At 38.9% G+C, this 18,670-nt stretch overlaps 1 protein-coding gene across 2 annotated transcripts in view; it reads right to left on the minus strand.

Moving 5' to 3' along the window:
- The window catches only part of NAA15 (N-alpha-acetyltransferase 15, NatA auxiliary subunit), a 69,334-nt gene extending 50,874 nt beyond the window's left edge, over positions 1-18,460 (minus strand). For both annotated transcript variants that reach the window (XM_052654335.1, XM_052654334.1), the window contains exon 1: positions 18,275-18,460. In XM_052654335.1, the coding sequence (XP_052510295.1) occupies positions 18,275-18,328 (54 nt within the window). In that variant the 5' untranslated portion in view covers positions 18,329-18,460. The remainder of the gene's footprint in view (positions 1-18,274) is intronic.
- Positions 18,461-18,670: the final 210 nt, after the last annotated feature.

The raw sequence follows: 18,670 nt of genomic DNA on the forward strand, positions 1-18,670 counted from the left end.
ATAATCTAGACTCATTTTTATTAAAACTTAAAAATAAGAAGAAGCTGATGCACAAGCTAATTAACCACTTGCCAAAACAAAACTTTATTACAAAAGAACAAGATCCAGACACTTAATACCCTAGCATCCATAATACATTATGAAAAAAGAGGAATCATTAGAAAAGTGAAGAAACAGGAAATTGTGACTCTGACCTACAGAAAAAAAAAAAAAAAACAACCAACAGAAACAAGATTCAGAAATAATGGCAGAAGTTGCAGGCAGACTTTAAAAAGTTTCTGTTATGTATTATTAAAAGACTGAAAGGAAAACCATGAATATAATCAGAAAACAAACAGGAAATCTCAATAGAAAAATGGAATTATTAAGGAAGAGAAATTGTACAATAGAAAAATATAGCATCGAAAATGAAAAGTTAACGATATGGGCTTAAAATATTAAACACTGCAGTGAACCTGAAACTGGTGCAGTGAACAAAACCATGACAGAGAACGTAAGTGGCTGCGTGAACCTGAAAAGAACCAATCCAGAATGGAAGACGAAAAAGGAAAATGAAAGACAGAACACAGAACTCCTACCTGTGGCACAATATCAGGCGGTCTAATGGTCTAACACATACATGTAACAGGAGTCAGAGAAGAGGACAGAAAAACTAAAGTGGGAAAAATATCAAAAACTGCAAATTTGACAAAAACTCTAAACCCACAAATCCAAGAATCTCAACAAACTCCAAGCAGGATGAACTAAAAAAAAAAAAGAAAGAAAAGAGCAAAACAAAACAAAAAGCAAGCAAAAAAATAAAAAGAGGCGCATCACAATCCTAATGCTAAAAAATAAGGACAAAAGAGAAAATTATGAAAGCGGTCAGGAAAAAACCTGTAATCTAAAAGATCTCCAATTATCATCTCAGCTTCTACCTTAAGAAATCAGAAACATAAGAGCAAATTAAACTCAAAGTAAGCAGAAAAAACAAAAGTAAAAAGAACAGAATAAATGAAACAGGAAAAAACAAAAAGGAAACCAGTGAAACCAAATTCTGGTCCTTTGAGAAGATCAATAAAATTGATAAGCTTCTAGCCAAATATGGGCATGATCAACAGAAGTATGCAGCAGAGCAAAATAAGGAGAACCTCAGCTTTCTAGTCAGAAGGTGAGACAAGGAGCCAAGGAAACAAAATATCAGAAACATCACAAAGGAGGTGGAACTGGGGAAAGCAAAATCATAAAGATGTTTATGAATTCCAGGGTTCATAAACATGCATGGATCTGATCACAACACACAAGACTTTGAGAACTGAACCCATAGATAGATCATGCAGGCCTCAGAGCAGCTACTGGATGGCACATAAGCAGGACAGAGCCAACAGAACTACAAAGATTTTAAAACCTGAACTGATGTAAGAACTACAGTCCATAGAAATAGTTGGGGCTTATAGCCTGAATCTAACCAGATTTGCTAAAACAAAATTAACATTCTCCAAAGGCTTTAAAACAAGACCCAAAGTCTGATACTAATATTCAGAACATCCGGGATAAAATCCAAGATTATGAGGCATTTGAAAAAACAGGAAAATCTCAACTTGCATAGAAGAAAAAAAAACCCACAAATACAGAGACTTCTATTCAATACTTTAAATTAGCTATTATGAAAATGTTGGAAGAAGTTAACTAGTGAACCCTTTGCAACATCTTAGAGGAGATGAGGATAGAACTCACTGTATAGACCCAACACTAGAATGGATATAACTGGAAAGAATCATTGTACAGGAAAAACAGATCAATAAAATGTATCTAATCTGGATAACAGAAAAGAATTTTAAAAACTGGTTGATTTAGCCGCTCAGTTGTGTTCAACTCTTGCGACCCCTGGACTATAGCCCACCAGGTTCCTCTGTCCGTGGAATGATTAGAATACAGGGAGTGGGTTGCCCTGCCTTTCTCCAGGGGATCTTCCCAACCCAGGGATCCAAACCTGCTTCTCTTGGATTGCAGGCGGTCTCCTGCACTGCAGTGAGCCACCAGGGAAGAGCAGAACCTGCCCAGAAGGGAACCCTCTAGGTGTTCTGGCACTGTCCATCAGCACCTTGGCTCAGCTGAGGCACTGATACCAACAGATCATAGCATCTGAAAGTCACAACTTTAGGATTTTTTTTGTCATAATATGGAAAGTATGTCAAGGCTGGGAAAGGAGTACGTCAAGGTTGTATATTTAACTTATATGCAGAGTACATCATGCAAAATGCCAGGCTGGATGAAGTTCAAGCTGGAATCAAGATTGCTGGGAGAAATATGAATAACCTCAGATATGAAGATGATATCACCCTTATGGCAGAAAGTAAAGAGAAACTAAAGAGCCTCTTGATGAAGGTTGAAAGAGGAGAGTGAAAAAGCTGGCTCAACATTCAAAAAACTATGGCCATGGCATCCAGTCCCATCACTTCATGGCAAATAAACAGGAATACAATGGAAACTGACAGACTTTATTTTCTTGGGCTCCAAAATCACTGCAGATGGTGACTGCAGCCATGAAATTAAAAGATGCTTGCTTCTTGGAAGAAGAGCTATAACAAACCTAGACAGCATATTAAAATGCAGAGACATTACATTGCCGGCAAAGGTCCATACAATCAAAGCTATGGTTTTCTAATAGTCATGTATGGATGTGAGAGTTGGAGCATATAGAAGGCTGAGCACTGAAGAAATGATGCTTTTGAACTATGGTGTTTAAGAAGACCCTTGAGAGTCCCTTGGACTGCAAGGTGATCAAACCAGTCAAATCCTAAAAGAAATCAGTCCTGAATATTCATTGGAAGGACTGAAGCTGAAACTCCAATACTTCGGCCACCTGATGTGAAGGGCCAACTCATTGGAAAAGACTCTGATGCTGGGAAAGACTGAAGGCAGGAGGAGAAGGGGACAACAGAGGATGAGGTGGTTGGACGGCATCACCGACTCGATGGACATGAATTTGAGCAAGCTTCGGAAGATGGTGAAGGATAGGGAAGCCTGGCGTGCTACAGTCCAAGGGGTCGCAGAGAGCCGGATGTGACTGAGCAACTGAACAACAACAAGACAATTTTCTCACTGACCCTTGTAAAAATTTATTTCTAATTTTGCTAATAAGACTATGGAGGGTAAGAAATCTCTACAACAGTTGGCTACTTATATACATTAAATAGTTCAATAAGCTGTGAAAAGTCCAGACCTATTGCTGACAGGAAGTTCATCCTTTTTCTCCAAACCCTTGTTACAGGAAAAAAAGGTTCCTGCCAAAGAATTGATGCTTTTGAACTGTGGTGTAAGAGAAGACTCTTGAGAGTCCCTTGGACTGCAAGGAGATCCAACCAGTCCATCCTAAAGGAGCTCCGTCCTGGGTGTTCATTGGAAGGACTGATGCTAAAGCTGAAACTCCAATACTTTGGCCACGTCATGCAAAGAGTTGACTCACTGGAAAAGACCCTGATGCTGGGAGGGATTGGGGGCAGGAGGAGAAGGGGACGACAGAGGATGAGATGGATGGATGGCATCACCAACTCGATGCACCTGAGTTTGGGTAAACTTCGGGAATTGGTGAGGGACAGAAAGGCCTGGCATGCTGTAGTTCATGGGGTCGCAAAGAGTCGGACACTACTGAGCAACTGAACTGAACTGACTGAAGATGTGTGAATGTGACATGGCAAGTAAAAGAATCTATGGCTATTTATGTTAATAGAAAATAATGATTTAGGTGATTTAAAACAGAAGACTTAAGATTATATGTAACACAAATATATAATATATGCCATTTAGATTTGATATTAACATTACATAGTGCAAGTCACTCGGTTGTGTCTGACTCATTGCGACCCCATGGACTATACAAACCATGGAATTCTCCAGGCCAGAATACTGGAGTGGGTAGCCTTCTCTTTCTCCAGGGGCTCTTCCCTCCCCTGGGATTGAACCCAGGTCTCCTGCATGTCAGGCTGATTCTTTATCAGTTGAGCCACAAGGGAAGCATTACATAATGTTAACATTAATCTTCTTTAGTATTAAACATACCTGTTCATTGTTTTCTTCAGTGCAATTTTTTTCAAAATTGATTAAAAGGAATGCAGCCTCAAATCAAGCTAAATGATAAAAGAAAAATTTAGCTTTAAAAGTCAGCCATTTTGAAACGATGCCTGGGATTTGACAAAATGATCCAGGGGGTAGGGGTCACAGATGAAAAAGAATGCACAGAATCATTGTTTTCGTATGCTTGAAATTTTCACAATTAAAAACGTAAAAAGAAAACAAACCTTAGATATGCTAAAAGTGATTCAGGGAACATTTGTTTATTAACTTAATAACAGCCTGGCTGGCACCTTGCAGGGCCAGTAATCCTGCTTTCGTAGAGCAGAGAAGGATGGAGAAAGGGCACGTGCAGTCTATATACTCAAGAGCTATGGCTAGTTAACATCTTAATTAGTTAGAATTAAATAAAATTTTAAAATTTTCAGCAAAGCTCCTCAGCTACGCTAACCACATCTCAGGTGTTCAAATAGCCACACGTGACTAATGGCTAACGTAGTAGTAATTCAGATACAGAACATTTCCACCACAAAAAATTCTATTGGGCAACACTGCTCTACAGTCTAGAGTTCAATTCTTAGCACTTAACAGTTCTGTATCACTGGCTTAATTAAATTCATTAGCGCTTCAACTGTGTCACCTGCAAATGTGGACATTAACAACCTTGCAGGGTTAAGGTGAGAAATACAAATGTATATAAAGAATCTGAGTAAGCACTCAATAAAATGTTTATATAAAGTACAATATCAGTTCTAGCTTACAATAAATACTTAGACCCAACAAAGCTTGATTACAGAGAAACGTGAAAGCAGAAACTGAATTAAAATACACAATCAAGAGGAACAAGGTCTCTATTCTGAGGTGACGTTAATGTTCTATCAACACATCTTAAAAGGGGCATATAGGCTGTAATGGTTTGTGTTCTGTCAAAACTAAAACAAAAAAAGTATGCTCAAGACACCTAATAGAACAATACACTTAAAATTCTGTGCATTTCATTGTAGGTAAAAGTTACTCAGTCATGTCCAACTCTTTGTGACCCCATGAACTGTAGCCTGCCAGGCTCCTCTGTCCATGAAATTCTCCAGACAAGAGTACTGGAGTGGGTTGCCAGTCCCTCCTCAGGGGATCTTCCCAACATAGGAATCGAACCTGCAGGCAGACTCACTGTAGGGAAGTATACTTTAATTTTTTTTTAATGTTTTTAATCTCTGAAAAACTGCCTTTTTTTCTCCCTTTCCTTTAATTCTTTTAGTTGGAGCTTCCATTCACAGACTACTTTTCACATCCTATAGTTTCTGTCAAACTATTACAATCATGAAAACAAACTTAAGGATGATTTTTTTCCCCTCCTGGTTTTATACTATTTTACAAAATAATCTTGTCCTACTTCTATAATAAATGTCATCTAATACAAGTGGTCACAGAACTCTTGTTGGTATCAGCTCACTCTACTGAAATGTTTTTAGTTGTATTGAGCCAAACTCTATATCCCTCTAATTTCTGTTTGCTGATTCTAGCTCTTAAGAGTTCAGTTTTCTCTCATTCAAGCTAAACATCTTTGTCCTTTTCGCTGTTTCTCACATGAAAGTTTTAAGTCCTTCGACATTTTGTGCCACTCTCTGAGGTGGATACAATATTGTTCCCAAACTTGTATATTTTATTAAAACTAGTACAAAATTTTTTAAACTTAATTTAAATGGGGTAGCTTAATTAAAAAAACAAACAAACACTTTTTAAAACTCCATCAGTATTTCACAAAACAAAGCATTTCAAAAATCCAAAGTAACAAGTACACAGTCTCAGAACAGAATTAAAAGGTCTGTAAAAACGAAGATCATGGCATCCGGTCCCATCACTTCATGGGAAATAGATGGGGAAACAGTGGAAACAGTGTCAGACTTTAATTTTTTGGGCTCCAAAATCACTGCAGATAGTGACTGCAGTCATGAAATTAAAAGACGCTTACTCCTTGGAAGGAAAGTTATGACCAATCTAGATAGCATATTCAAAGGCAGAGATGTTACTTTGCCGACTAAGGTCCGTCTAGTCAAGGCTATGGTTTTTCCTGTGGTCACGTATGGATGTGAGAGTTGGACTGTGAAGAAGGTTGAGTGCCAAAGAATTGATGCTTTTGAACTGTGATGTTGGAGAAGACTCTTGAGAGTCCCTTGGACTGCAAGGAGATCCAACCAGTCCATTCGGAAGGAGATCAGCCCTGGCATTTCTTTGGAGAGAATGATGCTAAAGCTGAAACTCCAGTACTTTGGCCACCTCATGTGAAGAGTTGACTCATTGGAAAAGGCTCTGATGCTGGGAGGGATTGGGGGCAGGAGGAGAAGGGATGACAGAGGATGAGATGGCTGGATGGCATCACGGCCTCGATGGACGTGAGTCTGAGTGAACTCCGGGAGTTGGTGATGGACAGGGAGGCCTGGCGTGCTGCGATTCATGGGGTCACAAAGAGTCAGACACGACTGAGCGACTGAACTGAACTGAACTGAAGAACTTTACACCAGTATTTTTGTAGTGTGTCAGCATTAGATAGTCATCATTGGTCTGCATCACTCCAAGTTTTGGGTCTGGAAATTAAACATACAGATAAGGTCTTACTAGCAGCAGAATTGAATGTGACCATCATCACCTGCTCACTAGATACCATAATCCTGTTAATGCACTGTGAAACATGCCAGACTTCCTTTACCTTTCTTTTTTTCCCCATCAGCATTAAATTATGTCACTTGAGAAAAGAAAATTGAACGAAATTTTAGAATTCCTGCTTAATGTGAGTAGAACTCTGCTATGAATGTGAGTGTTTAGGGACAGGACAAAATTCAGTACTAACTCCAGGTACATACATATGATTAAGAGCTAGCTATTTAATTGTTCAGTTGCTAAGTTGTGTCCGACTCTTTGCAATCACAAGAACTGCAGCACACCAGGTTTCCCTGTCCTTCAGTATCTCCTGGAGCTTGCTCAAACTCATGTCCATTGTGTCAATGATGCCATCCAACCGTCTCATCTTCTGTTGCCTCCTTCTCCCCTTGCCCTCACTTTTTCCCAGCATCAGGATCTTTTTCAGTGAGTCGGCTCTTCACATCAGATGGCCAAAAGCATTGGAGCTTCACCTTCAGCATTAGTCCTTCCAATGAGTATTCAGGGTTGATTCCTTTAGGATTCACTGGTTTGATCTTGCAGTCCAAGGGACTCTCAAGAGTCTTCTCCAGCACCACAGTTCAAAACCATCAATCAGCACTCAGACTTCTTTACAGTCCAACTCTCACATCCATACACAACTACTGAAAAAACCATAGCTACTTAATAAAATCTAATTATTTCAATGATAAATAATCCCAACGAGCTTAAGGAAAACAATGGAGTGGTCATGGGGACACAGAAAGAGAAGTACATGCGATTACTCAATTATATAAATGTAAATTATAAATCATTTTAAAGCAAACACTATTATTTTCCAGCATAACACATAAAAACAGAAATGAATTATTTACAGGATAATGACTGGCCCCTAATTTCCAAACATTACAGAAGTCCTCATAAAAAACATACAGGCCAAGGAAGAAAGCAAATAAAATCACTCAGAGCATTATAAGAAGATGAGACAACTAAAAGTTAACTTACATATAAGTGCATAAACATTCAGGACCAGAGCTCCAAGTTTCAAAAGGAGATGTCCAAAAGAAGGATATAGCAGGGCCCTAGTAGCCACTGATATGGGTTATATTAACTAGGTTTCACCCAGGTTCACCCAAGTAAGAAGTCCAAAGAAGTACTGACAGACATGACGGATGGGGGCAATGACTACCGGGGAGTCAGAATGTAGAAGCTCAACAAGTCTGTAGGACCAAAGGTGACAGTTTAGTAGGGCTCAGCTTTGGAGCAGGAGCCACCTTGAGAGGAGGAACTGTCACTTGTAAGCCGGATGGTGGGGCAGCACTGAAGACACAGGCCCGCTAAGTCAGCACAGAGCAAGGCGGGGGGGGGGGGGGGGGGGGCTTAGTTCATTTTTATTTATGTTTTTAATAGTTTGATAGACTCTGTTATTTAGGCTGTGGTTGGTCTTCATTGCAGCACATGGGTTTTTTTAGTTGTGGCAAATGGGTTTAGTTGCCCTGTGGCCTGTGGAATCTTCGTTCGCCAATCAGGTATCAACCCAAGTCCCCTGGAGGGCAAGTTCTTTACCACTGGACCAACGGGGAAGTCCCAAGGGGACTTACTTTAAAAACTGCATTTGACTGTAGCAACAAAGATGGTATTCCTGAACTAAGAGACTGAAGAAACCACCCAACCTCACCCCAAAATAAAACTGTCTGTATTGCTGGTACAGTATAACCCATCACAAATAACCTGAAGAGAAAAAAAGAACTCAGCATCCATACCGAATTACTTACACAGAATTTTTAAAAGTGAAAAATTTGGGCAGGTGAAAACACACCGAAAACTATAGCAATAAAACTGAGGAAAGATGTAACACTCCATCACAAATAAGAAATAACTAAAAAAACAGATGCAGACATAAAAGAACATCTCAAATCAAATACTCTAAATAGAGTGAATAAAAAGTTTAAATAACAGGAACAAAGTGAATTTAAAATAGAAAAAAAAAAAACACAAAACCATCTCAGAAATGAAGACTAAGTTGTAAGATATACGATATAAAAGAATTGAAGGAAACAATATAAAAGAGATGCGAAGATCCAATAAGCAAAGGTCACTGAAGAATGAAACAGTTGAACTAATATCTGAACTAATATTCAAAACTATAATTACTGACTCAAAGAAAACATCAATCTACAATCTGAAAACACATACCAGGGAAAATTTATCTAGAATAGTCAACACAGAGACATAACTAAGTAAAATAATTCAATTTTACAGATAAAGAAAAACTCACATCTTCAAAAAAGACCACACCATCAACAAAGAAAAGAAAACCAGCTTGGCATCAGCAACATATAAACAAGACAATGGCAGGGCAATCATTTTTAAGAAATCTAAGAATATGTGAGTCAAGCTATCCTTCAAACATCAAGACTGTTAGGTACGCACTTTTAACATCTAAGCCCTTAAAAGGTTTCCGCAAGCGCGGCTGAGGAATCTCTACTAGACAGTAAGTTTCATCCAACCAAGAGACAATAAAACTTCAAGAAAATTAATATTAACTCTATTTAATTAAATCTAAAACAAAGGTATTGATGAGAGTAGAATATACATAAAATGGCATATTCTCACAAAGTAATAAAGTCAAAGGAAAAGAGACTAAAAAAAAATTGAGTAGAGTAAGTTCATTCACACATTAATAAACACAGCATAAAATTCCCTCCCCTCCACACCTCTAAATAAGAAAAAAGAGAACTAAAAGAACTTTATTTTTTTTGGCCACATCTGCAACTTGAGGGATCAAACCTGGGCCCAGAGGGTAAAAGAGTCGATCGACTCTGAACTGCCAAGGACTGGAGTCCAGAGTCAGCTGGACTGCCAGGGAATTCCCAGGAATTTTTTAAAGTATAAATATAAAAGCAACTCACTAAAACAAAAATATAAACCTCCTTAGATACCAAAAAGTATACAAAACAAAATAAAAATATTTTTTAAAATTACAAAATAAGTAACATAAAACCAAGATAAGGTCAATTCAGTGGAAAAGGTAACGTCTTTAACAGACTATACCTATATTATACATTTACTAACACATTCTTGATGAAAGTCAAAGTGGAGAGTGAAAAAGTTGGCTTAAAGCTCAACATTCAGAAAACGAAGATCATGGCAACTGGTCCCATCACTTCATGGGAAATAGATGGAGAAACAGTGGAAAGTGTCAGACTTTATTTTGGGGGGGCTCCAAAATCACTGTAGATGGTGATTGCAGCCATGAAATTGAAAGACACTTACTCCCTGGAAGAAAAGTTATTGCCAACCTAGATAGTATATTCAAAAGCAGAGACATTACTTTGCCCACAAAGGTCCATCTAGTCAAAGCTATGGTTTTTCCAGTAGTCATGTATGGATGTGAGAGTTGGACTGTGAAGAAAGCTGAGCGCCGAAGAACTGATGATTTTGAACTGTTGGAGAAGACTCTTGAGAGTCCCTTGGACTGTAAGGAGATCCAACCAGTCCATCCTAAAGGAGATCAGCCCTGGCATTTCTTTGGAGAGAATGATGCTAAAGCTGAAACTCCAGTACTTTGGCCACCTCATGTGAAGAGTTGACTCATTGGAAAAGACTCTGATGCTGGGAGGGATTGGGGGCAGGAGGAGAAGGGGACGACCGAGGATGAGATGGCTGGATGGCATCACAGACTCGATGGACGTGAGTTGAGTGAACTCCGGGAGTTGGTGATGGACAGGGAGACCTGGCGTGCTGCGATTAATGGGGTCGCAAAGAGTCGGACACGCCTGAGCGACTGAACTGACTGACTGACTGACTGACTGACTGACGCTTTAGCACTTACCAAGGACTTTTATACGTATCTCACTACCTGACCAGTAAAGTAGAACAGAAAAATACTGTTTTTCTCTTTTTACTCAAATTTACAAACTAAGGCTTAAAAGCATAAAAGATAAAGTAAAGCAGTCAGGATTAAAACCCATCATCTTAAAATACAAACTGAAGAAACATGTAATATTTTATTTCCTGCTTTAAAAGTGTTACTTAGCCACCCCTTTTCAAAAATCTTTTGAAGGAATTAGCCTGAAACTTTTGATATTCTGGGTACAAAGCTTCTTCAAACAAAGAAAATGTCTGAAGAAGTTTAAGTCTATTTAATGGCAGTGGCAACTAAGCTGGCAACAAATGTGACACTGTCTCAGGTACTAGATGCAAGAAGTTCTGGTTTAGTAAATGACAAACAGCAGAGTGAAGGAAGAGCTACTCAGACCCAGGCTGTGTGATCTCTAAGTTCACATTCGGCCACTTCCAGTAGAATACTAGTTTTGAAAACACGTATTTGCTCCAACACAATTGATACTTCGGGGCATTTTGAGCACACTGAATTTGAAGTTTGCTTCTGTAGGACTTGTCTACCAGAAATACTGGATGAATCAGAAAACTGCACTCGGCTGAAATGAGCCGAATAGGCACGCTCAGCACAGACACACACCTCAGATATCTAAGCGCCCTCAGTTCATCTCCTGGGCTACAAGTCACACCCCACCCACCTCTGGTGTTACAACTTTCTCTGAGATTTAAGGTAACTTTCCTTCCATCACTTCACAGTAATTCACTAGCTGCAATACTTGACACCCACTTCTACAAGTAAACTTCCAAAAGGCAGTATTTGTATTACAGTATTTACGTATTTGTTAGCCATTTTTCATATGTAAAACTGTGCTCTCAGTTTCATTAGGTTCTTAACCTTGGTTTCTAATTTGTTTTCAATGAAGTTTTTAATTGTTGTGGCCCAACTCTATTTTTCCCACAAGCTCTGTGGGTTATTACCTGATTTTAGTCAGCAATTGCATAATACACTGACTTTCAAGAACTTATGTCCTGATATAGCACAAGTGACTGTATATAAAGCAATTAGAAATATACTTTAAACAACGCAACCGTTAAGTATTATTTACACTTATTACAATTTCCTCAAAAGAGTAAAACAAGGTTTAGATCAGCTAATATGGGGTTGGGGGGAAGCCCAGCAAAGAATCTAACTCAGAATAGATGAGCAATAAATGCCAGGTTACTACATTTTCCCTTTCTTAAAGATTCTGACTTAGTTCCAGAGCACTGATAACCAAAGGTGAAAAACAAGATACCATATTAACTGAAACCCATTAACATAGGAGAAAATTTTTTTTCTTAAATCAGATCCACCACCATGTATGGAAGTAAACAACCAACTCCAGGGACTTTTTTCCCCCTAGGTCTGTATTCTTAAAAGCAAACTTTCAATTCTCCTTTCACACGCTATCAGATAAAACACCTCTTACAGATTACACACAGAAATGTTCAACTATCTCCTCTATTAAAAAAAAATCTTTAAGATTAAAATTATCACCAGCTTCAAACAAGACTGTAATTGTCCCAGGAGGTTTTAGGTGAAATTTCAAAGGATCTCAAGTGAAAATGTGTTCATATTATTTTACTTATAAAAGAAAATCTCAGTGGAATACAGCATATAAGGTAACAAAAAACTAACATCACCATCATTTATTTCTATATTTCAATTTACATTTTACTTTTAAATAGCCAAAAAGATTGCTTTTATTAATCTATAATTAATTCCATAATAATGGAAAGAGTTTAGTTTCAAATTAAGTAATGAAAATACAATTCATACCTTACCCACGGGGGGGGGGCGGGGGGGGGAGGGGATCACATACAACACATCAAACTAGTTTTGCTTTGTTTTTTAAGTTACAACTTTAATACAAGTTTGTACAGCATGCATCTTAAAACAGCTTAAATGTAAATGTACTGCTGACGTTCCAGGTAAATTCCCAGAAGTCAAGAATAAGGTTTTCCTTCCCTCCATATTCTACTATATACACTAAGAACCATCACTTTTGAATCTCCACTTGTTCTTACCATCAACACCAACAACTGACATTATTTCTGAGATCATTTTTCACTAAAAATCTTAAGTTCTTCTCTTTTCAGTAGGGCTATTGCTTACTAACAGAGAGCAGAGTTGTATTAACATTTAGATGTGAATGCTGACAGTTGGCTAGGCTCACTGATTAAATGGATTGCTCTGCCACACCAGCTTGCCAGCAAGCCTTTCTCAAATTCCAAGAATTCAATTTGATTTTTAAGTTTTCTGAAAAACACCTACAAAGCAACTCTAAATTACAAATGTTCTCCCTTCTAACATTTTATATTCCTGTCTGCTAATATCATATACACTGGTCCCTGACTTTATCAGAATCAGTTTTAGAGCTTTATGAAACTACAGATGACTCACCCAACAGGGTCCACATGATAAACATCCTCATTTAATCCAGGTACCATTTTTCCTCCAATGCTAACGTAACCAAAAAAGAAACAATAAAAATGTTCTCTTATGCTTTTGTGATGGGAGAAAGGCCAGGTAAACAAACCTAATACTATGATTCATTCATAAATACAACTTCCAAGGCTTTACCAAGTAATACAGGTTCTGCCTGATATCCTACAATTACCTCATGTAATACTGTATTCTACAATGCCAAGGCCCAGGTTAACTCCCTTCTCCAAAAACCTTTACGCAAGCACAAAATCCAAAGATAAAGATTTCTCTCTCTTGCCCTGTAGTCACTGTCTTCATGCTCACTTCATACAAAAATATGTACTGATTAACAAAGTCCCTATTCTCATAAAACCTACATCTTAATTATAGAAGATGTGATAAATTACTTGTATTGATACATCAAATAATGATAAGGAGAAAAATACAGCAAGGAAGAAAATACAGAGATGAGTTGAAGAGGGCTTTCGGTCAAGGAAGGCCGCAATATAACATTTAGAGAATATCTGAGCAGAATTCTATCAATAAAAGAAATAAGAGAAGAGATGAACCATGCAGGTATCTGGAGGACAAAATTCTGAACAAACAGCCTCTGTGTATGATCCCTTCTATAACTTAGCTTTGTATGTCCAAAAGCACTGTTACGAGCAAAGAAAATAAATTTGAATCAATGCTTTCTAAGAAATGCATTATCAGAAGCAGAAATATTAAAGGAAATAAGAATGCACATTAAACAAAGAGATCCCTTCTGTTAAAGCCAGTTGGCCAATAGCTCTCCTGTCCCTCAATCAAACAGAGCACCATGTCTGCCTCTGTGGAAACTGCTTTTAACCAGTCTTCAAAGTTAACAGTTGGAATGGCAACTCTTAATCATCAAATAACTTAGTTTGTATAATCCCCAGTAAAGGTTCAAGACTGCAAGGCTTTGAAATACTCATAGAATCGAACATTAAATTCAGGTTCCTATTAGCTTTTGTCTGCTTTTCTACACATATAGTGTTGTCTATTAAAATCGAAAACTAAAATGTAGTCATTCGGTTTTTTTTTAACCCAAATACTCTATTCCCAAAATACCTGCACAAATAAATACTGTAACCAACTCTCTTAACCCAAAAGCATCATTTCTTAAATATTTCATGTTTCTAACACAATAAAGCATTTAAAAATATATATACTTTGTCAATTCACATAAAGACATATACTTATGTGTTTGTTCACCCTACACCCATTCCAGTAAGAATTTACGATAGAAAGTTAAAAGAAAACAAATTAGTAAATTCGCAACATTATCAGTTTTTTCTTCTCATAAGATTTTTTAGACTTTTTATTAAAAGCATTAAAAAATAAACAGAAAACTTTAAAAGTATGTTGTACCTTATAAGAATATAGTGTTTATTAAGAATATAGCTATTTTACATTATAGCAAAACTGCATTTTGTTTCCTAATTCACCTTTAAACAAATTCATTCTAGTTCAAACGTTTGATTACCTACTGTATACAGAAGAAAGGGGACTTCAGAGCAGCTAAAACTTTTTTGTTTTCATTATATTCTAAACATATACAGTACAGGCAAAAGTATATTAAAGCCAATTTCAAGGTTACTACCCACACTCAGTTGCAAAACTATTATTGTCACACAGAAATTAAAGTCAGTTGACCTTCCCATGTGCATATGGAAATCTCCTTGTTAACAATTACTAATTTAATTTAGTTCATGTGCAACTCAAACCAACCTACATATCATTAACTGTAGAAACAGCACTTTTTCCAAAAGCAATAACTAAAATGAAATAATTTACCTACAATATTTTAGGTACCCACAACATATGTAGTTTTGCTAAATATATCCCAAGAAAGTCGTATAAAGATCTGGTAGTGCCCCTCAAACTATTTAGATAAACAAATAGCATCATAGGTAGGCAAACACACATTTGCTAATAACTTAGTTTTCCAAACTGTTAAAATGGTATGGAATCACAACAACAACAAAACACCTCTGGCAAACACAAATAACTCTTCTTTAAACTCCCACATAATATCACATTAAATTCATCAACTGTTCTTTCTATAGACAAATTAAGACATATTTTGCAGACATTTTGACCAACTCATGGCAAGGCTCAGCATTTCAGAACACAGTAGAGTAAAATGGGGGGAAAAGATGGGCCAAATATGCAACAAAATTGGATTTCAGATACCAACTAGACTAGAACAAGCCAGGAAAATCCACTACAGAAATTCTGAAATTTTTTTACACACCGACGTGTAAACCAGGTTTCTTTTGAAAAATTAAGGCAAAAACATACCTCATTATTTTGAAATCAGTGCTTCAAATATTAAAAAAATATAAACTAATTTCATTCTTATACAACTTCACTACGAACAAGCAGGATACAACTAACAAAGCACTAGCTGAAAACCTCAATGCTAATAGAAGGATTTAACAGTTACTAACCTAGCAACACTTGATTACACAGTATTAGAGTATGCAAACTTTTGAGGGGGAGGGGGAAGGGGTTGAAATCAAAAGCAGTAACTACTACAAGTACTGAAGAAGCAGAAACAACTTTGTAAGAGCAAATACTAACCATACTTTGGTTAGTAATATTTTCATTTTTAATGTAAGAGAACAATAAGGATATTATATTCCCTTTCATTTAATGATTTTTACATTTTTTCTGCATACACTTTATAACAAGCCCTTTAGCACCTTGATTTTACCAATGAATTTAAGGGACTTCCTCCACTATCACCACCAAATAATTTTTTTTTAAAGTTTAAGATGTTTAATCAAAAATTGTTATGCTATGAATGGTTAAGCAAACTGTGGTACATCCACATGGTAGAATTCGACTCAGCAATTAAAAAGAACAAACTACTGATACACTCAACAATCTGGATGAATCTCAAGGGAATCTGGTTACACACACAAAAAAGGCTAATCCTAAAAAGTCAGGTACAGTATGACTCTTTTCAGTAAACATTCTTCAAATGATCAAATTATAAAAACAGAGAACAGATTAATGGTAGTTGCCAGTCTCAGGTTAGAGGAGATGGGAGGAACAGGAGAGAGTGCAGTTCTAAAAGGGCAACAGAGGGATCCTTGTGCTCATGGAACTGTTCTGTATGTTGACTGTAATGATGGTTATGTAATCTACACGTGTGGCAACACTGCAAAGAACTAAATATACACACAAATTAGTACAAGTAAAATGGAGAAATCTAAATAAGACTGGCAGATTGTATCAACGTTACAATATTGAACTATGGCTTTGCAAAGCATTAGCAGTGGGGAAACTGGATAAAGAGTACAAGGTATCTATTATTTTTTTAAATTATGTGCAACTCTACAGTCCACCTCTAACTAAGGTTTTTAAGTGCTGCCCTAACAATTAGGAAAATTTCATAAACTGGATATTAGACAATACTAGGGAGTGATTATTAATATTATTCTGCTTATACAAAACAATCTCCTTACTCTAAGAGGATGCTTTGCTGAAGCATGTAGGGATGAAGATCAGGCCAGCAATTTCCTTTTAACTCTTGTATATGTGTGAGGACAGAGAAAAAGCAAATCTGGCAAAATGTTAAATGTTTACAGAATCTGCAAGGGCTCCCTGTACTCATCTCAACTTTGCAACTTGAATTTTTTCAGAGTTGGGGAGGAAGATTAACGACAAACTACTATCCTAAAACTATGTTACAGTCGAACCTACACACCAATTACTCCTTTAAAATATATAAAAAACAAACTTCTGGTTAAATAGTGATACAGTCCTACATACACTCCATTAGTCTAAAAACCAAAAAACTGCCCATAAGGATTTCAAGGTAACTAAGAGGTACACCGTATTGGATGTGACTTTCTTACATGTGTTTCCATACTTAATGACTAAGTCTATAGGCATATGGATGTTTTCGTAAAATCAAAGTTAGTTCAACACGGGTCTAGAAAACCCGGGTCCTTGGAGTTGTTACACTTTTCAAACAAACGAAATACCAAACTGCAAAAGGAAAACACTAACACTTCCGTAACACACACTCCAAATTTTAAGTCTTAAGTTTGGTTGTTGTTGCTCAGTCTCTAAGTCGTGTCCGACTCTGCGACCCCATGGATTTCAGCTCGACAGGCTGCAGTTTGGCAGTTTGGTAAACGTAGTTAATTCTTTCAAAGAAATGTCTCCATGAAAGCGGCAACCCACCCAGCCAAACAAAAGCGTGCTACAGAGTGTTAATTACAGCACCTAAGCTACAAGACATTCTACAACGTAAACAGTCCCTCCAAGCATCATCTTATTAATGTATCAAAAAAAAATGCAAACTGCACATATCTGAAATGCAGGAAATTATCGAGCCTAAGCTACCGTCAAAAAGATCCATTTCAAAAGTTCTTATATTCTCTTTTCTCTGTTAATTTCTTGCATTCGTGTTAACACACTTCAGTCTATAAGAAACCCTTGTCTAGAACTTCTCAACTAAAAGCTCTCAACTTTTCACTTCCTACTGGACCGCCCCCTCGCAGTCGGCCCCACCTCCAAGGAGGGTGATGGGGTGGGGCTGTTTCCCGCTCGGAAACTAAGAAATAAATGTCTCTTCACTACTCCAGAAAAGAGGGAATGAGAGAAGCCGAGAAGCTGGAAACGCAAGCATCCCTACTGACTACCAGGGTAGTCGTTCAGAAAGCTTCCTCTCCTCTTCTGAAGGCCTTTCTTCCTTCCCTCCTCCCAAGTCAATCAGTGACCCCGAGTCGGGCGGGGACAGGTGAATCCCAAGAGGAGAGTAAGAGGGAGGGACGGACCATGGAAGGAGAGCCGCGCTTGGGCAATGAATGAGCGGTGCGGCATCCGCACCACCTGTTCCTTCCAAGGGTGCCACCCTGGCCTGCCGGCAGCGTTCCCACACCAGCCGGGCCGCCGCTCCTGCCCCTGTCGCCCGGTTCCCTGATGAAGGCAGGCCTCTCCTCCCTTCGCTCGGGACGAATGAGGACCGGTCGTCTAGAAGCTGGGAGCAAGGGGCCTACTCCGCAACCACGGCCTTCGGAGCGTGGGGACGGGGAGGAGGAAACCTGTGGTCCCGGGCGCGCGGGCCGAAGAGGGAACCTCAAGGAACGGACGAAGGAGTGCATTCGGCCTGACCAGGAGTACGAAGGCGGGGTCCCGGGCGGGGGTGGCCCGGTGCCCGGTGGGCCGAGGTTAGGGGTGACAGGCCCGTGTACCGGCTAAATCCTCCTCGCTGCCTGCTCGGAGCCTCACACTTACCAGGATCCGCTTGAAGAGCGCGTTCTCCTTGGGCGGGAGGCTCACGGCCGGCATCGTTCCGGCTCCTCCCGCTGCTCCCGCCACCGCCCGGCTCGGTCAGCCTGTTTGTCCGACCGCCGCCGCCGCCGTCGTCCTGGCTGCTTCAGCCTTGATTGCCCGGATCCACCGCCGCCACCAGGCCTCAGGTGTCACCGCGTCGCCCAACCCCGACACCCCCTTCCCCTCGTAGTCTTTTTTTCCTTCCTCACTTAACACTGCCGCCGCCTCCCCCCCCCAACGGGTCTCCGTCGGCGGTTCACGTGGTAACTGAACAGACCGACAGAGGCAGCCAAAATGGCGGACGCCGAGGGCTTTCCCACCCGGGTCACACCTACTAGCGCGCAGGCGCGATGACCT

Source organism: Budorcas taxicolor, chromosome 17, assembly GCF_023091745.1.
Source record: "Budorcas taxicolor isolate Tak-1 chromosome 17, Takin1.1, whole genome shotgun sequence".
Classification (NCBI taxonomy): Eukaryota; Metazoa; Chordata; class Mammalia; order Artiodactyla; family Bovidae; genus Budorcas; species Budorcas taxicolor.